We start from the raw sequence: 23962 nt of genomic DNA, 5'->3' as shown, positions 1-23962 counted from the left end.
AAGAAAAATCCCCATAATCCAAAACTCAGATGATCATTGCTATTGTTCTGGAATTCAGGGGTAGGTTGCATACTCAAGACCCCAGGGCTGTTTTCATCCTGCAGTTGTGCTTTGGCTCAGCTTCTTTTCTTCTTTCTTTTTTATTTATTTTAGAAAGAGGGTCTTGCTCTGTCACCCAGGCTGGAGTACAGTTGTAGGTTCAAACGATCCTCCTGCCTCAGCCTCCTGAGTAGCTGGGACTACAGGTACATGCCACCACACCTGGCTAATTTTAAATCTTTTTTCTAGAGATGGAGTCTTGCTTTGTTGCCCAGGCTGGTCTCGAACATCTGGCTTCAAGCAATCCTCCCACCTTGGCCTCCCAAAGTGCTGGGATTATAGGCATGACCCATCACGCCTGGCCATGGCTCAGTATTTGAACAATGAGTTTATTACCTTTAGGTGGAACATGTATATTGTAGCTTACCACAGGCTCCATAACCCGTTACGCATCTGTCCTGCTATATCCACCTGCTCCCTGAAGGAATTTGAATTTATAACCCAAGATTCTCTTATCAAGAGATAGTTCTTGCTGGGTGCAGTGACTCATGCCTGTAATCCCCGCACTTTGGGAGGCCGAGGCGGGCGGATCACATGAGGTCGGGAGTTCGAGACCAGCCTGACCAACATAGAGAAACCTCGTCTCCACTAAAAATACAAAAAAATATATATATATATATTAGCCGGGCGTGGTGGCACATGTCTGTAATTCCAGCTACTCGGGAGGCTGAGGCAGAAGAATCGCTTGAACCCGGGAGGTGGAGGTTGCAGTGAGTCGAGATGGTGCCACTGCACTCCAGCCTGGGCAACAGAGGGAGACTCTGCCTCAAAATAAACAAATACAATAAAAAATAATACAATAAAAAAAAAACAAAGGCAACTGTGTTCATTGGTCATGACATAATGTGATGCTCAGTGGTTTTCTAGGAGAAAGAATGGGTCCATGGTCAGGTTGACTGTGAGGTGTTGCTTTCCATGAGTTCCAAGGGGGTGATACACCAAACCAGTGTTTGGGAATAAAGCATAGATTCGTTCCAATGTTGTGTATTTCTCACACATTGTGATCTTGCTGAGTTCAGTGATCTGGGTCAGAGGGGAGAAGATCTCTGTGGGAGGTGAGCAGCCTGTCACCCACAGACACACATACTCCCCATCCCAGGAACTAAGTGGGAACAATCGCGAGGTGGGACATGCCCTAGAGCTGCAGATCCGCTTCTCTGCCTTCCTCAACCCCTGCCCTCCACCACCCAAACGCCCTCCACCACCCAGACGCCATCCACCACCCAGACGCCATCCACCACCCAGACGCCCTCCACCACCCAGACGCCCTCCACCACCCACATGCCATTCACTACCCAAATGCCCTCTGGAGAGCTGTACAGCTGGTGTCCACTCAAAACCGGTCACACTCCTGGAGTTATGGGAGAGAAAAAGATACCCTCCCCACCCCACCTTCCCCTTTTCCCACCAGCCTCTCCTGGAGGAAAAAAACCCCCAATCCCTAGGATCATACAATTTGCTTTTAAAGCTGTTTCATTTTAAGGCACATGCCCCTCATTTACTTAAAAGTACAAGTATCTGAAAACCATAAAGAATTCACTGGGTAACAGCAAAAGTCAGTCCTCCTCTCCAAGGACAAAGGTGGGGGAGCCCCGGGTCCTTACCTGTTCCCCTGGGAGCTGGCACCTTTGCAGGCCACTGCAGTATCTGTCTGCTTCTGTCCTCAGACGCTCTCGGGCTGTGCGATTCTGGGCTGACTGTAAATCTCCTCAGGTTTGGCTTCCTCTTCCTTAATAAAACCATTGGTGCTTCATCTGCTGAAAGATGCAAAATCTTTCAATAATTATTTGAAATTCAATAATTTTTTGTTTATAGGAAAATGTCTTCCACATAAAGAATGTTCAAAGGGCCCAGCAATGGTGGGGGGTAGGGTTAGGTGGAAGGGCAGTCAAGAGAAAGGACCCAGGAGGTCACAGAAGAGCTGGATTTGAAATCTGGTTTCATGTAACCATGTGAGCTTAGGAAAATCACTTTACCTCTTCAAGCCTCAGTTTCCCTACTTGCTACAGGGAAATAATAATGCCTCCTTCATAGGATCACCTGAGGTCAGGAGTTTGAGATCAGCCTAGCCAACGTGGTGAAATCCCATCTCTACAAAAATACAACAATTAGCTGGGCTTGGTGGCGCATGCCTGTAGTTCCAGAGGCTGAGGCAGGAGAATCGCTTGAACCCGGGAGGTAGAGGTTGCAGTGAACCGAGATGGTGCCACTGCACTCCAGCCTGGGCAACAGAGCGAGACTCCATCTCAAAAAAGAAAAAAAAAGCCTCCTGTATAAGCACCCATGACACCTACGATGCAGAGGCCGAAGAAAGAGATCTTTCCTTTTGCTAAGAAGTTTCGTCTTTTTTTTTTTTTAAGATGGAGTCTTGCTCTTGTTGCCTAGCGTGGAGTGCAGAGGCATGATTTTGGCTCACTGCAATTTCTGCCTCCCAGGTTCAAGCGATTCTCCTGCCTCAGCCTCCTGAGTAGCTGGGATTACAGGTGCTTACCACCACGCCCAGCTAATTTTCGTATTTTTAGTAGAGAGAGGGTTTCACCATATTGGCCATGCTGGTCTCAAAGTCCTGACCTCAAGTGATCCGCCCACATCGGCCTCCCAAAGTACTGGGATTACAGGCATGAGCCACTGCGCCCGGCCTTGCTAAGAAGTTTCTAGGTTTCAATCCACAGGTCTTGGGATGTGCCCGCTGGTAACACTGTTGGGACACACGATGGCTCTGTCTCCCAAGTGCTCAGCCAGGTTCGAATCACAGCATATTTTGTATAATACCTGCATATTTGTATCCTCAGGTTTATTAGCAAACATGCCTGTACAGAAACGTTGCAAGCATCTGGGAACCGTATGCCTTTCTGTTTCCTGTCCCCTACCCTCCACTGTGTTGGTATGATATTCATAGGAAGACAGTAGCTGGGGTGCTATTGTGGACCTAGTTTCCAATGAATATTTTCTTTTTAATCCATATTTTGAATCGGGTTGCTAATTGATACAGTTTTGAATTTCCTCTTCACATGTACTTAGTGTCAGTACATGTGAATGTTGAGGAAAAGTTCTAGTATATTCCATGCATCTCTACAAGTTCTTGGGTTTACAAGGCAGTTACATTGTGAATATCTGGACGAAATTCCCCAAGATCATTTATTTGCCTGGATCATCTTCTTTTAGACAGTTCAGAAATTTCACAAATAGATGTAGCCAGCTGGTAACATAGGGATAAAGCCAGGGAAGGCCCCCGACTTGTGACAGCACAGCCTTTTTTGGCACGAGTCAACTGGACTCATGTTCCAGAGTGTAAGTTGTAGTCATGTGAATAGTTTTTCTACAGATTCAGGGAGGGAATTAAAGTTCTTTCTGGCAGCCCATGAAACCTAATTTAATACAATGACTAGGTCTACTTACTTCTGACAGGCCTCAGGAGGGCATGGCAGTGGTCCTGTACGCCAAGACAGAGAGGATCATGCCCCACAGGGACTTACTAGAAGAAGGAAGTTGCTGGTGGTGTCAGAGCAACTTGGGGCAAGTTGGTGGAGCCCAGAGAAAGTTGTGGATGTGAAAGGAGAGGCTGAAAGTTCTCTGGGAATGAGGTAGTCTTGGGATGGTGTAGGATGGTGATTAGATATGATTTTGCTGATCAAAAAGGGGGTGAGAGGAGGAAGGTGAGAGAGTGAGAGAGCAAGCGAGCTCTCTCTTAGTGTAAAACACACTGAGGGATCTGTCACTGAGGGAAGAAGGGAAGCATTTTCCCACTACCGAAAGTTGCACTCCTTGAACACAGAGGCTTCTCCCTCATCACCTGAGACCTCAGCCCCCCTCAGTTCTCAGAAGTCCTGCCTCCTGCTTTCCACCTCATGGAGAGAAGAGGAAGAAACAGAAGAAGGGCCAGGGAATGGGCAGGCCCGAGGCTCAGGCCAAGTCTAGAAGGTCAGGACCTGGCCCCAAGGTCCTGAGGATAAGAATTTCACTTTGATTTCCAGCAGGAATATTCAAATTTCCTGCACACCCCAGGCAGCAGAACTTCACACTGCCCAGGGGCCACCGAGCCCCACCACTGTATTCGCCTTCACAGGGAGGGATGCTTCTGCCAGTGGGACCTTTCTTGCCCAGCCTGCACCAGCCAGAAGGTCCTCCAAGGTCTGTTTCCAGTTTATTCCACCAAGTCGACTCTGACTCTGCTTTGGCAAAAACGCTTACTTTCAGGGTTTTTTTTTTTTTTTTTTTTATACTTTAAGTTCTAGGGTACACGTGCATAACGTGCAGGTTTGTTACATATGTATACTTGTGCCATGTTGGTGTGCTGCACCCATCAACTCGTCAGCACCCATCAATTCGTCATTTACATCAGGTATAACTCCCAATGCAATCCCTCCCCCCTCCCCCCTTCCCCCTTCCCATGATAGGCCCCGATGTGTGATGTTCCCCTTCCTGAGTCCAAGTGATGTCATTGTTCAGTTCCCACCTATGAGTGAGAACATGCGGTGTTTGGTTTTCTGTTCTTGTGATAGTTTGCTAAGAATGATGGTTTCCAGCTGCATCCATGTCCCTACAAAGGACGCAAACTCATCCTTTTTTACGGCTGCATAAATTTTTAAAAATGGCCTTCAGCGTTTAAATATTCTAAAATTGCTTAATGAGTATGTCTTTTCTCTCCAACTAGCCTGCACACTCCTTAAGAATGAGGATCTCTCTTAGCCAGTCTACATGTTGCCTCATACGGTTGTGCAGGACAAGTATTAATTGCCTTGTCGTGCAGGACAAATATTAGTATGATGTGTAGGGCTTGAGAAGATGCATTCAGCCCAAACTACAGGGGAACTTGAAAACTAGAACACGTTTTTTTTGTTGTGCAGAACGCCCAACATGGCTTAAGATAAAAGGTTATTTAATTTGTTTTCTTGTTCAAAAAAACTGCTTTCTTCAAAGCATCAGATCTCTTAAATGATTGCCAAAACCATTACCATGTGTCCTCTAATCAAGTTCTCAGCAAACTAAAGTAATAAAGCTGAACAACTGGAGATTGTTTTACTAGGCCTGACAGTGAAGAAACCACCCCTATTAGTGTAGGCAGGATCCTCTGACCTTTGGCAACTTTAACCTCAGTTTCTGCAACTGTAAAATGGTCCATCTTGTTACTGTGAAGTTTAGCAAAAACGTACATAAATGGCCTAACTGGTGCTGTTAGGTGCTAAGAATGGTAGCTGCTGCTTCTACTGTAAAGAATACTACCACTACTACTGAGAATAATAATAGGAAATCTGAAGTCATTCCCATGAGACAACTGAATTTGACCAGAAACTCATTGTTATGCAGACTTCACAGGTTGGGAATAACTTATTCAATAGCCTTCGTTCCGGTGTAGTTCTTGTTGATTCTCTCCCTCAATCCTTCTTTTATAAAATCCAAAAGGCAAATAGCAACTCTTTATATTATGACTTGTTCAACAAATACCTGTGTGCCTTTGCTATGCTGTAATTTGAGGGTTCACAAAGATGAGCAAGATGTTGCCTCATGACCTTAAAGATTATTATAATCTAATTTGGCTGCACTGCTGACTTCTTCCCTGTGATACCCTTTTGGTTCTATGGAAAACAAAACTCTCGCAAAATATTTTCTCTTCTCTCTCTGTAAGTGCAGTCACAAATGAGGTGACCTAAATTGCAGTTTGCGTGCACTTGGGTTTAAGAGTTTCTAGGTCCGGGCGCAGTGGCTCACACCTGTAATCTCAGCACTTTGGGAGGCCGAGGTGGGTGGATCACGAGGTCAGGAGTTCGAGACCAGCCTGGACAACATAGTGAAACCCCATCTCTACTAAAAATACAAAAAATTAGCCGGGCATGGTGGTGGGCGCCTGTAATCCCAGCTACCAGGGAAGCAGAGGCAGGAGAATCACTTGAACCCAGGAGGCAGAGGTTGCAGTGAGCTGAGATTGCGCCACTGTGCTCCAGCCTCCAGGCTGGGCAACAGTGTGAGGCTCCATCTCCAAAAAAAAAAAAAAAAAACCCCAGCACTTTGGAGGGCCAAGGCGGGTGGATCATGAGATCAGGAGATCGAGGACCATCCTGCAACACGGTGAAAACCCGCTCTACCAAAAATATAAAAAATTAGCCGGGGCATGGTGCAGCGCCTTAGTCCCAGCTACTCGGGAGCGAGGCAGGAGAGAAGCCATGACCCGGGAGGCGGAGGCTTTTGCAGTGAGCAGAGATCGAGCCACTGCACTCGCAGCCTGGGTGACAGAGGACAGAGCAAGACTCCATCTCAAAAAAAAAAAAAAGGAGATTCTAACATTCAGCCAGGCATGGTGGCTCATGTCTGTAATCCCAACACTTTGGGAGGCCGAGGCAGGAAGATTACTTGAGCCCAGGAGTTTGAGACCAGCCTGGGCAACAAAGTGAGACTCCTGTCTCTACAAAAAAAGAAATAAAAAAAAATTAGCTGGGTGTGCTGGCATGTACCTGTGGTCCCGGCTACATGGGCGGCTGAGGCAAGAGGATCACTTGAGCCCAGGAGGTCGAGGCTGCAGTGAGCTGTTTGCATCACTGCCCTCCAGCCTGGGCAACAGAGCACGATGTTGTCTAGAAAAAGTTTCAAACCCTCAATTTGTATACCAAATTCCCATCACTTCGCTTGCATGAAAAGTGAATCAAATTTCAGACCTTTGGGGGCTAGGATGGGTCTTCACCATGTCATGGATTCATAGATTAATCTGCAGGAAGACCAAGTCCTAGTTACACTGGACGATGAAATTAGCTTCCTTTTCAGGTAGCAAGACAAGCCCTTTGCCTTACAGAAAAGGAAGCGGTTTGTGTTCAGGAGTTTCACTGCCAGGTAACTCAATATCCTGTTTACCAGTGAATTTTGGGAAGACTGGTTTGCTTTGGACAACATACAGATCCCTACTTCCAGGATCTGAGCAAGGTGATGCCTCCAGTTTTAAAGAAACCGAACAGCTGTTTAAAGGCATCTGCCTTTGTTCTCTTGACAATGCTGGGAAACTGTGATTGTCGACTGAATAGTTCTTAATTTGACCAGGAAAGGGGGAAAAAAGGTAGAAATCTCATATTTGTATAAGACCTTGACAACTGAGAAGCAAGTCCATTCAACTGTTCACGTTCGGCTCTTACCATCACTTGTCATCCACAGATAGTTCTTGATAGACAAAGTTGAAAAGGACCATAAAAGGGAAATACAGTTCCTGAACCCTTATCCCGCCCCACATTACCTTGACTGGGATCCCTGGTGCCTAGGAGGTGCCAAGATCCCACTGGAGAGACAACTCTTTGAAAAAAATGTGCTTTCTTTGGATCCTGGGAAGAATTACAGCTTAATCGCGGGAGCCAATGTTGCCTTGGGGTAATAGGCAGCTTTCTGTGCAGTCACAAATAACAGGTCGCGTCTATTTGCCTATTTGCGTGTGCGAAAAATGTGTGTTGTCTCACGTACCCAGAGGAGATCTTAATTAAAGCTTAATTATGTACCATAAATATGTTTTATTTTGGAACTCAGGGGTGGGATTTTTGATTTTAGGAAATATGATGCCTAATAAGTAGGCACGAAAGGGAATGTAAACATCGGCTGAGCCCTTTCATTTGTCCCTCCTCCGAGTGGTTCTGAATGGGTTTCGGTTCCAGTGTGTGCCTTCAGAATGGCCTGCCCCCGGTGCCACCGCTCAGGGCAGCCTCGGCGTGTGCACATTCACATAGCCAAGGGTGTGATCAGACGCATTAGGAGAGCCTGTTTGGTTTCTGGGGGTGACATTGCACAGTGTGCCAGCTACAGGAGGTAAGAAATCAAATGAGTCTCTGGAGAGGATGGGATTTTATTGGTCGCTTGCTCCTTTGGCGCTAGAAGGTGGAGCCCGAGTGCAGTGGCCATGCTGTCCCATCTTCCTGCTCCCCCGAACACCACACCGCCTGGTATTGTTCTTGGCGTTGCCTCTGGCCCCTCTCCTGTCCACCTGCCTTCTGGAAGCTCAAAGTCCCCTCTCCCTGACTCCACTGTGCTGTGTCTTGCAAGGGTGACTTACCACACGAGGTAAATCCTACTGGGCCTTCGGGGGCCCTGCAGGCACAGCACAGGGGTCTCAGCCGGAGTCGGGCAGGAGATGGGGAAGTAGCACAGTGCGGCCGGGGACTCAGGCATGGGGTCCGGGGAGGTCGAAGCGGTGCTTGTGAAGGAGGGAACGGTAACCAGAGGGAGAGAGTGGGGAGGTTCCTGGGCCACTGGGGAGGCAGGTGGCACTAGTGGCAGGAGAAGGCAGCAGTAATTGGTATTGGGCTGCAGGACAGGGGAGAAAGCGAAGACGGAGCAGTAAGGGGTGTATTCAACACAGAACAGGGGGTGCTTGCTGCTGCCACCTGCACAAAAGAAAAAGAGCAGTCAGGAAGCAGCACTGGGGGTGGGGTGGGGGGAAGGACATAAAGACTTCTGCGAATGAATCCAGACTCAAAAACTGTGCTCCAATGTCATAGAAGCAGCAGGCCTGGCTCCTGCCCAGGAGGCACCTGGACTAGATCTCAGTGTCACTGAGGAGTTAACCAAGGAAAGTGGCACCAGCATCACACCCTGTTCCAGCCAACAGTCTCCAGTGTCCCTGACAGATGTCGGGAAGTTCTTTCCCCTGTAAGATCTCGGAGAATGTCCTGGGGCTGCCGTGTGGAAGCTCTGGGGCCTTTCTCGTCTCCCACTGCCAGCCTAATGAGCTGTGCTGGTAGCAACAGATGGCGACCCGCAGGGTCTCACTTGGGTAAAGCTCTCTCCCCCAATCCTCCAGCTGCCCCCGCTAGCAGGCTGTAGTCATGCCCTGATCTGGCCTTTCTGCTGCGGAGGGGAAGCTTGGGAAAAGAGAAAGAAAGGAGAGAGATCCCGGCGGGATCATGGGAAGGGAGAAAAATCACGCTGGCGGAAAAGCAGGTAAACAAGAGAGATGTCCTGTTGAAACTGATGATCTGTTCACTAACCTCTCACTCAAACTGCTAACCTTGCTGGAGGCAGAATACGGGTGCCTGATGGAGTCATGAGTCAGAGCTACCCCTTCATGCCTGACAAATCTCAGCTTTGCCACTAACCAGCTGGGTCACCTTGAATCAACGGCTTACCTGCCTGGAACCTGTTTCCTCACCTGCAAAATGAGACGGGTGTTTTTTCTAGCCTTGCTCCTTCAAAGGTGGTTCATAGACCAGCAGCATCGACGTCACCTGGGACTTGTTAGCAATGCAGGCTCTCAGCCCACCCAGACCTTCTGAATCAGAACCTGTAGTTGCTCAAGAGCCCCAGGTGTTTCTCATGAATGTTAATGTTTGGAAAAGCAAGGCTCTGAGACAGCTGCCCAAACCCTGGGGATGAGAATCACCTGTTGTTCTTGTTCAAAATAGTTTTGCAGGCCCCTTTATTGGAGATTCTGATGCTGTGGGTCAGGGACGGGAAGCAGGCATTTTTATTTTTATGAAGAACCTCCCTGGTGATTTTTATTGTCAGAAAAGTTTGGGAGATGCTGCAGCTAAAATCAGTTCCAAGTCTAAAGTCCATGGTTGTAGCTATCCAGTTGAAAACTATCACCTAAGGCTGGGCACGGTGGCTCACGTCTGTAATGCCAGCACTTTGGGAGACTGAAGCGCGCGGATTACTTGAGGTCAGGAGTTCGATACCAGCCTGGCCAACAGGGAGAAACCCCATCTGTACTAAAAATACAAAATTAGCCGGGCGTGGTAGCGCATGCCTGTAGTCTCAGCTGTTCGGGAGGCTGAGGCAGAAGAATCGCTTGAACCTGGGAGGCGGAGTTTGCAGTGAGCCGAGATAGGGCTATTGCACTCCAGGCTGGGTGACAGAGCAAGACTCCATCTCAAAACAAAACAACAACAACAACAAAAAAAAAAAAACAAAAAAACAAAAAAAAAACAAAAAAAAGGAAAGAAAAAGAAAAAAAGAAAGAAAACCATTACCTATCATGCAGGGGTCTCAGTCCTTAGTGTCATGCTACAGAGGATTCGAGTAAATATTATCCACTTGTTTCTTCCCAAGTGGCCTCTGGAGTGGCTCCTATTTCTCGGGATCATTTCTCTCTCTAGCTGTCTTCACTCATTCTTCTCTTTACCATTATCTCCCAAAGGTCCCCCAATATTCCTCTTCTTACTCCATCCCCTCTTTCAGGGAGACATTCTTGCCATTTCAGCCACCTCTTACTGCAGGCCCTTGCGTCCTACCAGCAAGTGCTCTGGGAGGAGGGGGAGTGCTCTGTTGGGCAGGAGACCTGGGTCCCCAGGTGCTTCCTGTCAATGCCACCTGGCTGCCCTGCCTGCACCTCAAAGACACCACCACAAAAGGGGACCCACATTGTCCTTGCTTCCTCAGCCTTGGCAGAGGCAACCTCCACTGGCCTAGTTTACTGAGCCAGATTCCTGAGTTCTCTTTGATTCCTCTTTCTTCCTTATCCCTACATCCAAGTCACCAAGTTCTGCCAGCTTTACTTTCTTAAATGGCCCTCAAGCCCACTCCCTCTTCCTATTCCCTCTGCTTTTTTTTTTTGGAGAAGGGTCTCACTCTGTCGCCCAGGCTGGAGTGCAGTGGCGTGATCTCGGCTCACTGCAAGCTCCACCTCCCGGGTTCACGCCATTCTCCTGCCTCAGCCTCCCGAGTAGCTGGGACTACAGGCACCCGCCACCACACCTGGCTAATTTTTTGTATTTTTTAGTAGAGAAGGGGTTTCACTGTATTAGCCAGGATGGTCTCGATCTCCTGACCTTGTGATCCGCCCGTTTCAGCCTCCCACAGTGCTGGGATTACAGGCGTGAGCCACCGCGCCCGGCCTTTCTTTCTTTCCTTTTTTTAAAATAGAGATGGGGCTTGCTATGTTGACCAGGCTGGTCTTGAACTCCTGGCCTTAAGCAATCCTCCCATCTCAGCCTCCCAAAGTGCTAGGATTCCTTACAGGTGTGAACCACTGCACCTGACCCTCTTCTCTCTGCTTTTGCTCCCGCTCAAGTGCTTCTCATTTCTCCCCCAGTCCTCTGCAACTGCTACTTGTCTGGTCTCTTGGCTGTGTCTGACCACTCTTGGCTGTGTCTGGCCACCCTCACACTCTCAGCTGGCCCTTCTCCATGCTGCAGCCAGAGTCAGCTTTTACAAATGCCAATCTGATTGCATCACTTTCCTGTGTAGAGCCCTTCCAGGACTGATGCCCCATCACCTCCAGCATGACATCTAAGGCCCTTGGAGGCCTGATCCTTGCCTACTTGTGGGGCCTCAACTTTATATTTCCTAATTTGTAGCCTGACCCTAAACCAGAAACCAGAGCTTCTCTCTCTCTCTTTTTTTTTTTTGAGATGGAGTCTCGCTCTGTCGCCCAGGCTGGAGTGTGGAGTGCAGTCGCATGATTTCAGCTCACTGCAACCTCTGCCTTCTGGGTTCAAGTGATTCTCCTGCCTCAGCCTCCTGAGTAGATGGGATTACAGGTGCGCACCACTACATCTGGCAAATTTTTGTATTTTTAGTAGAGATGGGGTTTCGCCATGTTGACCAGGCTGGTCTCGAACTCCTGACCTCAAGTGATCCACCCACCTTGGCCTCCCAAAGCGCTGGGATTACAGGTGTGAGCCAACACGCCTGGCCCTAAACCAGAACTTCGGAAACTCAGATGTACATAGGAATATCCCTGAGATCTTCTTCAATGCAGGTTCTGAGCCAGTCAGTCTGGATTGGGGCCTGAGGTTCTGCATTTCTAAGAAGCTCTCAGATGATGGTTTCTGCTACTTGCCTGGGGACACCTGGAGCACAAGGGCCTAGATTATTTGTAGCTCCTTGATGTCTGTTTCTCCCTGTCTTCCTGGCTCCCTCTCCGTGCCTTTGCACACTCAGTACCTGCTGCCAGGCACATCTTTCTTGCCCTCTTCACCTGGTTAAACCCCTGTCTTTCAGGATTTTCACTCCACCTGGCCCTGCCCACAAGCTCTTAGAACTTACCTTGGTTAGGGCATGTACTGCACTATCTGCCCTTACTGGAATCCTGCTCGCCCACCAGGCTGGGAGCCCTGGAGGGCATGCCCTGTGTGTTTTGTATTCTGGTTCCCCATTACCCGGCAGGTAACCATGTATAAATGAAGTGCTGAATGAATGAGTGATGGATGAGTACACCAGTTTGCCCTGGTATCATGCATCCTGGGATGGTGGGGACAGTTGAATGTATTTGCTAACATCCCCATAGGTACTGGATAAACGGATGACTTCACTGATGATCAGATTGTTAAAATTTTTAACAATCAAATTATAACCACTTTTTTTGTTGTTGTTGTTGTCGAGACACAGTTTCACTCTGTTGCCCAGGCTGGAGTGCAGTGGCACAATCTCGGCTCACTGCAACCTCTTGCTCCCGGGTTCAAGCGATTCTCGTACCTCAGCTTCCTGAGTAGCTGGGATTACAGGCGCACGTCACCACACCCAGCTAATTGTTGTATTTTTAGTAGAGACGAGGCTTTCCCATGTTGGCCAGGCTGGTTTCAAACTCCCAACCTCAGGTGATCCGCTTGCCTTGGCCTCCCAAAGTGCTGGGATTACAGGCATGAGCCACTGAGCCCGACCAAATTCTAACCACTCTTACATCTCAAATGCAAGTGTCTTTGGTCAAGCAGCATTCGTATGGAGACACTAGCCCTGGAGCAGTTGGCGGTGTTGGGAGCAGGGTTCATAAGCAGAGGAAGGCTTGGGGATTAACCTTTGCCTAAAGCCTGGTCTACATCTAGGGTTTCCACCCACCTACCTGCCTGGTGAGACTGGCAAGGATTTCCATTTTACTGATGAGGAAACTGAGTTCAGAGAAGTTGCCTGCTCACATTTATGGGGTTATAAAATGATAGCACCAGGATTTGGAGCCGGGACTTCATTCTGGGCTCTGCGACAACCCTGAGCCCCCCTGTCTTGACAGCGTGTATCATAACTGGACTGATAATTACGATTCTCTATTAAAAACTGGGAGCATCAGGCCGGGCGCGGTGGCTCAAGCCTGTAATCCCAGCACTTTGGGAGGCCGAGACGGGCGGATCACGAGGTCAGAAGATAGAGACCATCCTGGCGAACACAGTGAAACCCCGTCTCTACTAAAATACAAAAAACTAGCCGGGCGAGGTGGCGGGCGCCTGTAGTCCCAGCTACTTGGGAGGCTGAGGCAGGAGAATGGTGGGAACACGGGAGGCGGAGCTTGCAGTGAGCTGAGATCCGGCCACTGCACTCCAGCCTGGGCGACAGACCGAGACTCCGTCTCAAAAAAAAAAAAAAAAACAAAAACAACAAAAAACCAAAAAAACTGGGAGCATCCACTTAAATCGTTTTGTTTTGTTTCTAACTTGGCAGATAGCTTGGAAAGTTGCTGGACACCAGTTGGACTTGCCACAAAAACCATTCATCTTGGCCTTTCAGAGAAAACCTTCAGAAGAATTGATTTGCAAGGTGAATTATGAGGATTTAGGGTCTGCCCTCAAATTTCTCTTTCAGGCTGCTCTTCAAATAAATATTTCCCAATCCAAAAGAGACCACAGTTATTTTAGATGTTTGTCTTTTAACATCTGAATGTACTGCTTTTTCTTAGTTTTGCAAGAACCTGTCCTCACAATAATCCATCTGCGGCTGAAAAGTCTTGTTACTCCTGCAAATCTGAATGCAGTCATGACTAACATTGCATTAAATAATAAGTGAGGATAATTTCAGAACACTTGGCTTTGCTTTAAAGGGCAAGATTTTGGAAGCAGGTTCACAGGACTCCATCCAGATCTGTCTTCCTGGCACATAACTCGGGGGACCATGCCCAAGCTCCAGGTGAGAGCAGAGGGCAGGAGAGGGGACGCTCACTTCCCACACGTCTGGCCCCAGGGTAGGGAGCTCGTTAGGATTCCAGGTGCCAGAACCCCACAGCACAGTGGCCTTTGGATGCCCCTCCATGTCCTGGAAAGGACAGGCGGCTCCTCTCCAACTCCGGGTGGGGCTGGGAGAGGTCTTGAGAGCATGCAGGCCTTGGAGGCCAACACAATTCCCCAAATGTCCCTGTGTCCCTGCACTCGCTGGGCCTGCTAGCTGTTCTGGGTCTCAAGGATATATATACAATTCTGAACATGTAACTAAGAACGTGTAACTCCGCTAGGCTCATACCTTACCCTATACCAGTGTCCAGGATGTGGGATTTCTGAGCTGATTGCGCGTGAGACCCAGCCAGGTCTTGACTCACTGCCTGAATTTTCCATGTCTTTCTGGAGATAGAGCCTATCTCTGGCTTGGTGAATGGTGTCTGATTCTTCATCTTTTTCCATTTGGCATTTTGCTTTGAAACTCAAGAGTGTTTTTGAAACTCAGAGTGTTGTAAAAGTATTTGTACCTGCATTTATGTTAAAGAGTCTAAAAAATACAACTCTGGGCTGGGTGCTGTGGCTCATGTCTGTAATCGTAGCATTTTGGGAGGCCAAGATTGGAGGATCACTTGAGCCCAGGCGTTCAAGACCAGCCTGGGCAACAAAGCAAGACCTTGTCTCCATAAAAAGTAAAAAAATGGCCAGGCACGGTGGCTCACGCCTGTAACCCCAGTACTTTGGGAGGCCAAGGCGGTTAGATCACCTGAGGTCGGGAGTTCAAGATCAGCCTGACCCACATGGAGAAACCCCGTCTCTACTAAAAATACAAAATTAGCCGGGCATGGTGGTACATGTCTCTAGTCCCAGCTACTCGGGAGGCTGAGACAGGAGAATCGCTTGAACCCGGGAGGCGGAGGTTGCCATGAGCTGAGATCGTGACACTGCACTCCCGCCGGGCAAGAAGAGCGAAACTCTGTCTCAAAACAACAACGACGACAAAACAAAACAAAAACAAAAAGAGTAAAAAATTCGCCAGGCATAGTGGCGTGTGCCTATAGTGACAGCTACTTGGAAGGCTGGGGTCAGAGGATCACTGGAGCCCAGGAGTTTGAGGTTGCAGTGACCTATGATTGCACCAGTACACTTCGGCCTGGGCAACACAGTGAGACCCCACCTCAATAATCAATCAATCAAATACAATCAATAAAATACAACTCTGATTTTTGTAAAGAAAAAAAGATGTTTTAGGAGGACACTCTTAAGACAAAGAAAACAAACTTTTCTAGTCCGTTCTCCCCATTACCTGCTGCTCTCATGTACTAGGAATAATAATGTGATAATTAATTGGCTGCAGCGGCAGGGACTGTGTTAAAGGCTGGACGTATGTTTTATCACTGAGTTCTCACAGCAATCTCAGCAGGCAGGATCTGTTTCTCCCCATTGTACAGATGAGGAAACTGAGGCACAGACATACTTTATTTGGCCAAAGATAGACAGCAAATAAATGGGGCCCAGATGCAAATGCAAACATTTTGACTCCAAAACACTTGCCCATAAACTGCATGTGCCACTGCATGGAGAGAGATAACAAGGAACACCACAAGTCACTTGTCCAGAAGCAGTTTCATGGACAACACAAACTTAATTTAAATGCGTGAATTCCTTTTAACAGGATGAAGAGCAATCTGATGGCTTCTCCGTTACAAATGTATTGGTAGAGAGCATTGATAGTTCCTATATTTTACTTAGTCGTTTTGGAGGTTCTAGATGGCAGATTACACACAAAGAAAAACCCCTTTTTGATCATATGGATTATCATTACATAGATTTGCAGTCAAGCCATGTTCCCCAGCTATACTATTTTATTCAGTAAAAGTCTGGTATAACACAGGAAGTTATACCAGATTCCACTTCTGTAGCCTATTAGGCAGATGTTGCAAAGGAATTTCACTGTGTTTGATGCCTCAGTTTCATACAGAGTCTCAGGTCTGACATGGGAGAAGTTTTGATGACTTACTGCCAACTTTGTATCACCCCCAAAACGCTTTAGAGAAATATCTCTCTAGAGAGAAAAGCAAGGAACTGTGAATTTCACTAGTGAATTGGATCAATGTGTCCAGCTAATTCAGGTACCAAATCCTATTTTTCTGTTAACAGCAGAAAACTGTCTACATCACGACGGCTACCGAGCTCAACTTTTCCTGAACGGACTCAGCTGAAATCCTTGCCAAGTCTCGGTTCTCATTTCGCTATGCTAATTAGGGAGCCCAGAGGGTGAGTCTACACATGTTAAATGGATGGATCTTAACACATCGATGCTTTGTTTTTAGCCAGATTGCTGCACAACTTATTCCACTTCTGCAGCACCTGCCATCCATCACTAGGATGGCTCTGCTTGGGGACAGCCAGGCCACAGCCCTCCTCACGGCTGCATGGGTCTTGGATGTGGTCTAGGGCCATAACGCAGTGATGAAGCTGGCGATTTGTAGAGGCTTTTACTACAAGTAACATCCCTCATTTGATGAAATAGATATCTTTCTGCCAACCTGGCTCTGTCACTGAAACCTGGTGTTTTTCAGTCTGGTAATTCTTCACATGTGATGTTTTAAAGAATGTTAAGTGAATTAATTCTCCCTTTTTGTCAGTGCTGTAAGTTCCATATAGGGTTTGCTCAGTCTGAAGAACATCTGTGTTAATCAGACAAACTAAAGCATTGGGTGGATCTAAATGGTTCCTTTTAATGATTTTTCTCCACGATGACAAAGCACACTACGCAAACAACCACCTGATTTTAGCAAGAGGGCTAAATATTATATTGCATAAATGGAGTTGCGTTATTTAAACTTAAATTCAGGCCAGGCGCGGTGCCTCACGCTTGTAATCCTAGCAATTTGGGAGGCAGAGGCGGGCGGATCCTTGAGATCAGGAGTTTGAGACCAGCCTGGCCAACATGGTAAAACCCTGTCTCTACTAAAAATACAAAAATTACCCGGAAATCGCTTGAACCTGGGAGGTGGAGGTTGCAGTGAGCCGAGATCATGCCACTGCACTCCAGCCTGGGCAACAGAGCAAGACTCCATCTCAACAAAAACAAACAAAAAACCCTGAAATTCAAACTTTTGCCATTAAAAACATCCTCAATTCAATAAATTACAACTTGTATTTTGAAATATTGGTGGAATGACCTTACCTGCTCTGTTTCAACCTTAGACAGCTGAATTAAAGCCTAATTCCTACCAGAAGTCTTTAAAATGAGAAATTAACCGTGATGATACTTTCCCCTGATTAAATAAGAAGCAAGAGTTGGGGCTTTGCCTGAGAGAACATCATTTCAGAAGTCAATCTGGTTTTGACTTCATTAAAGCAATAAAATGTGGGCGGTTAATCTGAGTGAAAGCTGCCATGTTCTAAAAATGCATGAAGACTTAACTGGACGGGTGGTTGCACGGCAGAAGCTATTTAGGATTGGAAAGTAGCTGTGATTTGGATTTTAATGAATTGCACGCTATTGACGAATTCTTCAGCAGTTAGCCTGAATCCTTTCCACTCAACTTAGACCCTTCTGCCTAGTTACTCCAACTTAAACCTCAGTTCCTGGAGGAATCAAGTTTGTCTTAGAGCGGTTGTCTTTGATGGAGATGAGCCCGAGAGACATCAAATTTTCAGTGAATTTTAGCCCCTTTCTGGAAACTATTAAATCACCCCCGCCCCAAGTAGAAGACTGATCTTTGCTCTAAGGCACCTAAAGAGTGACTATTTTTCCAAATTGCACCGAAAGGAGGATTTATCAAGCACCTTTTCTCTCAGAGAGGACAAACCCAGAACAGGAAAACTTTATTACTTTCTCTCTTGGCTATAAATTATGCTATTCAGATGTATTTGAAAGCTTCTCTTTATGCTCTTGCTTGAGCCATAAAACTTGATACCTGGGGCCAAATGCCTTTATCCCCAAGAAGGGCGAAGAAGATGAAAAGGCAGCAGCTGTAGGCGGAAGCCACACAAATGACTGGGCAGAAAATGTGGGCAGTGGAGAAAGTTACATTGCATGATTCACGCCTCCTTGACCAATTTATATTCTACTCTGAAATTAATGTTACCGTTTGCATAGGATCACTGGCCTTTCACAACCTGAAATAGCCATTCAGAAAACATTAGGTTTAACCAATACCATCTATTTGATTGTTGTTGTTATATTTATTTATTTTTGAGGCAGAGTCTTGCTCTGTTGCCCAGGCTGGAGTGCAGTGGTGCCATCTTGGCTCACTGCAACCTCCGCCTCCCAGGTTCAAGTGATTCTCCTGCCTCAGTCTCCCGAGTAGCTGGGATTACAGGCGTGCATCACCACACCTGGTTAATTTTTGTATTTTTAGTAGAGACAGTTTCACCATGTAGGCCAGGCTGGTCTCAAATTCCTGACCTCAAGTGATCTGCTGGCCTCAGCCTCACACAAGTGCTGGGATTTCAGGTGTGAGCCACCACGCTCGGCCTGTTGTTATTTTTAATACTGGGATTTTAGATCTGATGAATTTCAATAAGCCAGCCACTCACCTGGAGACGGTTCGCTGGGGTCCGCTTTCTCTGCTTTCCTTGCAGTCATGGTACTTTTATGTTTCTGCTTGACTGATGTTTGGTCAATCGCTGGAAGTTTGGAGTCACACTTAAATGCAGATATTTTGGTAGATGACCTTGGTTCAGTTAGAGGATCCTCTTCACTAGAACTCTACCAAAAATGAAATACGTCTGAGTATCAGTGGCCAAGTAGGTCACCTTTGTTAGGCAGAGGAAACAGAAATGAGGCAAATGCAGTGACCCTCTCCAGCAATAATCCTAGACTCTTCTGCCAGGGTCAACACGCCCGTTCACCAGAGAGATTCAGATGGACTGGGCAGAGCAACTTAGAAATAACGGCAGAATTAGTGAGTCTGTTTTGTAGAACATTATGAAAGAATGCATTTTTCTATGAGTGTGTTTTGTGGAACATAATGAAAAGAATGCATTTCTGACCCTTAAGTAATCTGATGACCGATAAATAGCACATGTTAAAAGCTACATATGAAAGCAGGAGAAAAAAATCAGTGCTTTTAAACTTCGCATTGGTATTTGAACTACTTTGGAGATAGGCTAGAAAAAAAAAGTTCCTTATGTTAATCATACACTTGACAATGAAAAGGAAATGTAGAGAGTGTGGCAGAGGCCGATTAAATCAGACCTCAGTTTCAATACTCTGTGTTATTGGGTGCAACATGAGACAGACTAATCTTTAAAAAGTCCCCTCCTTGTCACTCTTCTATAAAGAAGTCAGTATAAATCTATGCGTGGACAAATCATGATTCCTGTTGTGTCAGAATATCTCAACACAGCCATGCCAACACAATAAAAATTATCCAGGCATGGAACAGCTTTATACTTGGCTGTTGCACAAAGAAAGGATGAAAACAATATAAATATCAGAAACCCGGTCTTAAAGGTGATTTAAGTACAGCCTGATGGCTTTAGGTCCTGGTGTTGGTATGACTTGCTAGGCTATCCATTCCGCAAGAAACAAATCACTAGGTTCCCCCTTCCCCGACCCTGGGGGGTCGCCGGGGGTCGGGGTCACTAAGCTCTCTCCTACATTGTACATTAGTCCAGTGTCGGAAAGTCCTCTGAAAAATGTGGTCTTTTGCAGACATAGAATGCTAAATTAACGTCCCTGGTACCTCCCCAACTCTTGCAATTTGTATTGATCTTGCTCACCGTTCTCCCTGTCAGTTGTGGCACTGTCATTTCACAGGCTCCTGACTCAGGAAAATACTCTGAGTGGCTTTGAATTATTGGATGTGATGTAAGACAAACTAAATTCTAAAAAAGTCCTCTACTTGTCAGTCTTCTGTAAAGATGTCTACATAAATCTACAGGTGGACAGATCATGATCCTCCAAGATGATGAATCATGCTTTTAAATTGAGAGTTTGGATACAGCCTTCAAACAAACAATTCTTTTTTCTCTCCACAATTTCAGAAAATAGATTACCCTCAGATAAAGTGACCAGAGAAGCACAAGACACAACAAACTGATTGTTCTCCCCTTTCCTTTTCGATTTTGCTATTTAATCGAAATCCTTGCAAATTATTCTGAAATGTCAAAGATGAAACATTAGGTCATTTCTTTTTTCTTTTCTTTTCTTTTCTTTTTTTTTTTTTTTGAGACAAAGTTTCACTCTTATCGCCCAGGCTGGAGTGCAGTGGTACCATTTAGGCTCACTGCAACCTCCGCCTTCCGGGTTCAAGCAATTCTCCTGCCTCAGTCTCCCGAGTAGCTGGGATTACAGGCACCCACCATCATGCCCGGCTAATTTTCATATTTTTAGTAGGGACAGGGTTTTGTCATGTTGGCCAGGCTGGTCTCAAACTCCTGACCTTAGGTGATCAACCTGTCTCGGTCTCTCAAAGTTCTGGGATTACAGGCGTGAGCCACCATGCCTGGCCAAAACATTAGGTCATTTCTGAACATGATAGGTTCTTTATTCTCAGAAAAGAAAATGTGGGCACATTTTAAGTATGACACCTAAGACTGTCATTGTATTTGGGTCCTGGAAGTCACAGTCCTGGAATTGTGTCCCAAGAAGAGCATCAATGAATAGGGGACAGAATTTCCTCCACAAACTGCCCAACACAATCAGCTCGGGCCCTGCGAGTCAGCCCTTTCTTTCCAGCCAGTAGAAAGGCAGGAAAAATGCCCCAGGCGAGGATGACCAACACCTGTGTCAGCAGCATCAGCAGCAGGTGTCCGCTCAGCTCCTCTTAGCGGATCCATCTCCATTACCCCCAGCTGGGCCGGAATTCTTGGCTTGCCCCAGGCTGTGGTGAATAGGGAGGAGACCTTTATTGGTTGGGCTGTTAAGCCAAGTTTATCCTTCCTCCACCCATTCATTAAACCTCAAGCCTTTAGTGCACTGAAGAGGTGAAAGCTTGGCCAATTAAACCATCCTGTTACCTGCGGGATTGTGAGCCTACATTGTGAGTACATCCTTCTCTGGTTCAATCAACCTTATTTCTAGATGGTAACCATTAAGAGTCTAGAAATTGCAGCTAGAAGTCGGTGTTCTATCGGTTGTAAACTGAAGGCACAATGGCAAGAAGTGTAATACTTACGAATGTGTTAAAGGACTTTTTTCCTGCTTGCCTCATTGAGAAATCTTAAATATATCATGTCCACCTTTTGGTCTTTCTTCCTTTTTCTTTTCTTTTTTTTTTTTTTTTTTGGAGACAGAGTCTTGCTCTGTCGCCCAGGCTGGAGTGCAGTAGCGTGATCTTGGCTCACTGCAACCTCTGCCTCCCCGGTTCAAGCAATTCTCCGGCCTCAGCCTCCTGAGTAGCTGGGACTACAGGCACACACCGCCATGCCTGGCTAATTTTTTTATATTTTAGTAGAGACAGGGTTTCACCATGTTGCCCAGGCTGGTCTCAAACTCCTGAGCTCAGGGAAGCCGCCTGCCTTGGCCTCCTAAAATGCTGGGATTACAGGTGTGAGCCACCGCGCCCGGCCTATCCTCTTTGATGAAAACCCAAGGATCATCCTTGAGTGGGAGAAGTTGTAGTAAATCATTCTGCACTAAAGCATGGTATTTAAGGCCCTGGAGCCCGGCTCCATGGGAGTGAATCCTAGCTCTTGCACATAGTAATTGTGTGATATCGGGTTTGTTCATTTCTCTGGATCTCAGATTTCACTGGTGAACAATAGTATCTACCTTTTGGTGGTTTTGTGAGGATTACATAATATATGTATGTACACACAGCACTTAGAACAGCGCCATATACATGTAACCCAGTAAGCGCCATGTAAATATTGGCTTTTATGATTAGCCATTAATTCATGTTCAGCCATTTAAAAAATTAACTAGCTAACTACTAAACATTTACTACCTATGGTTGAAACCAAAGCTAAAGTCCCCAATGAAAAATCCTATTGGATTTCACCTATTCCAGAAGAGTATGAATGGAGACGTGGGTTAGTTCCACACCGGACTCTTGGTTTCTTCTCCAGGGAATATAATCTAGGATAGTATGACAATCTTATAAATGGCCAGTTGAAATTTATCTAGTTTTAAGAAAATATGGTGCAATGGTTTTTCAGACCGAATGGCAAATATTTGACAACATTAGAGATAAACAATAATAATTAAAATATTAATTTTAAAGTTGATTTTTTAATTGCATCTTTTCCTCTTGTAATTTTGAAAAATAATTACAATTTTCATTGCTTCCTTATGTGTCCCCAAGTTGAAATGTCACTTGGAGGTGGAGACAATAGCACACTGCTATTCCTCTGGGGACAAAACCAGCTCTATCTTTAAAATCAAAGCCCATGACATTAAAACAAAAGCCAAAATAAAACAAAACCCAACCTACGTGATACTTGAGTATACTTTACATTCTCTACTGAGAATTTGATGAAAGTTCTAGCAAAGCCATGTTAACTAAAATAAGTTGACAAAATTAATCAGTATTGTTCTGAGAATAGTCATTTTTGTACTTAAGGTTTTCTAAAGATCTTGGACTTGCTCTACTGGCCTCATGCCTAATAAAGTAGAGCTATCACTTTGCCCAGCGCTACGCTCTTTCAAAAGTTCACAGAAAGGCCCACACCGAGAAGAGAAGGAACTTAACTGGGTAAGCAGCATTGGGCAGTGAGGTAATGACATCATGGTTCAAGTTAGACGTCCTGGAAGGTGAAGACGCATGGGTTGGGAAGGGGGATGTATCTCCTCGGGAACGTGAGAATGATTCGATTCTTAACAACTAGGACCTAACAATATGGTGTCTGAAATGATAAGGCGACAATGGACAGAGATGACCCGAAGAGCAAGTAGACTAAGGCAGTTGGGGACAGAAAAGACTTCAAGTTATTTTCCAACTGTTGCCTGATGGCTCCTTTCCAAGAACCGGGAAACTGGTTCTTAACTGATATGCCATTTCTGTCCTTCCCTGAGAGGTGCTACTGAATTCTGATTGATGTGTACCAAACCCATCTTTGCCGTGAGTCGTGTGATGGAGGCTGAGCTGAGTGGATCTATGATATAGTGCAGGGCACAGCTTACTGTGGACGGGAGGGAAAAGGCAGAGTAGTGTCAAGCTGGCGCCAGACTGTGTTGAGTGTATTTGAAATGAAGTTGGTCTCATGAGATTATAAAAGAGTGTGGTCAAGGCAGTGAACCTCAACCTTTAAACAGTGACAACATGGGAAGGTCGATCAAGGGACTGTGTGGGCCAACGAGAACCTTCAGAGCACTGTTCCCAAAGCCCACACTCAAATTGTGCCTCAAACACAAAAACTGCCTTAGGGAATTGAGGGCAGCTTGTATAAATAGCATTCTGGATAGGATGGTTACCTTTACATAGTCATGAAATATAAAATATGTTCTGCACAAAGTGCTGTTGTAGCACAAAGCAGGCAAAACTTTCTCTTGTCCAGAAAAAAACTCTTACAGCAGCAAAATCCCTCCTGCGGGTTCAGGACAATTTTGAGTGTGCCAGAATTGTAAGCTTGGACAATAAAGAACGAGGATCAGTAGGCTTTTTGGTCTTTCTGGACTCAGGTACCACCCACCTGAATCAAACTGCTGCTGACTCTCATCTGTCTGCCCCATCTGAAGACATGGCTGCCAGGCGGAGCTGGGTAAGACTAGGCACTACATGCCCTTGGTCTCCATTTTGTCTGAAGACGCTTTTTGGAGGCCGGGTGCAGTGGCTCACGCTTGTAATCCAAGCACTTTGGGAGGCCAAGGCAGGCGGATCACTTGAGGTCAGGAGTTTGAGACCAGCCTGGCCAACATGGTGAAGCCCTGTCTCTACTGAAAATACAAAAAGAATTAGCCGTGTGTAGTGGCACGTGCCTGTAATTCCAGCTACTTGGGAAGCTGAGGCACGAGAATTGCTTGAATCTGGGAGGCAGAGGTTGTAGTGAGCCGAGATTGTGCCACTGCCCTCCAGCAGCCTGGACAACAGAACAGGACTCTGTCTCAAAAAAAAAAAAAAAAAAAAAAAAAAAAAAAAAAAAAA

The 23962-nt window shown here is 46.2% G+C and overlaps 1 protein-coding gene across 6 annotated transcripts in view; it reads right to left on the bottom strand.

The window, feature by feature from the left end:
- The window catches only part of MARCHF10 (membrane associated ring-CH-type finger 10), a 112275-nt gene that overhangs the window by 40694 nt on the left and 47619 nt on the right, over nucleotides 1-23962 (bottom strand). For 5 of the 6 annotated variants that reach the window (XM_017882953.1, XM_017882952.1, XM_017882954.1 and 2 more), the window contains 2 exons: nucleotides 18471-18642; nucleotides 1704-1856 (listed from right to left, as the gene is read on the bottom strand). In XM_017882953.1, the coding sequence (XP_017738442.1) occupies nucleotides 1704-1856; nucleotides 18471-18642 (325 nt within the window). The remainder of the gene's footprint in view (nucleotides 1-1703; nucleotides 1857-18470; nucleotides 18643-23962) is intronic. The other variant, XM_017882956.1, reaches the window with a different exon arrangement.

The sequence above is a fragment of the Rhinopithecus bieti genome, unplaced genomic scaffold (assembly GCF_001698545.2).
Source record: "Rhinopithecus bieti isolate Rb0 unplaced genomic scaffold, ASM169854v2 scaffold_12928, whole genome shotgun sequence".
In the NCBI taxonomy this organism is placed as follows: Eukaryota; Metazoa; Chordata; class Mammalia; order Primates; family Cercopithecidae; genus Rhinopithecus; species Rhinopithecus bieti.
Note: the sequence above shows the minus strand (reverse complement) of the source record. Positions and strands in the feature narration are given on the sequence as shown.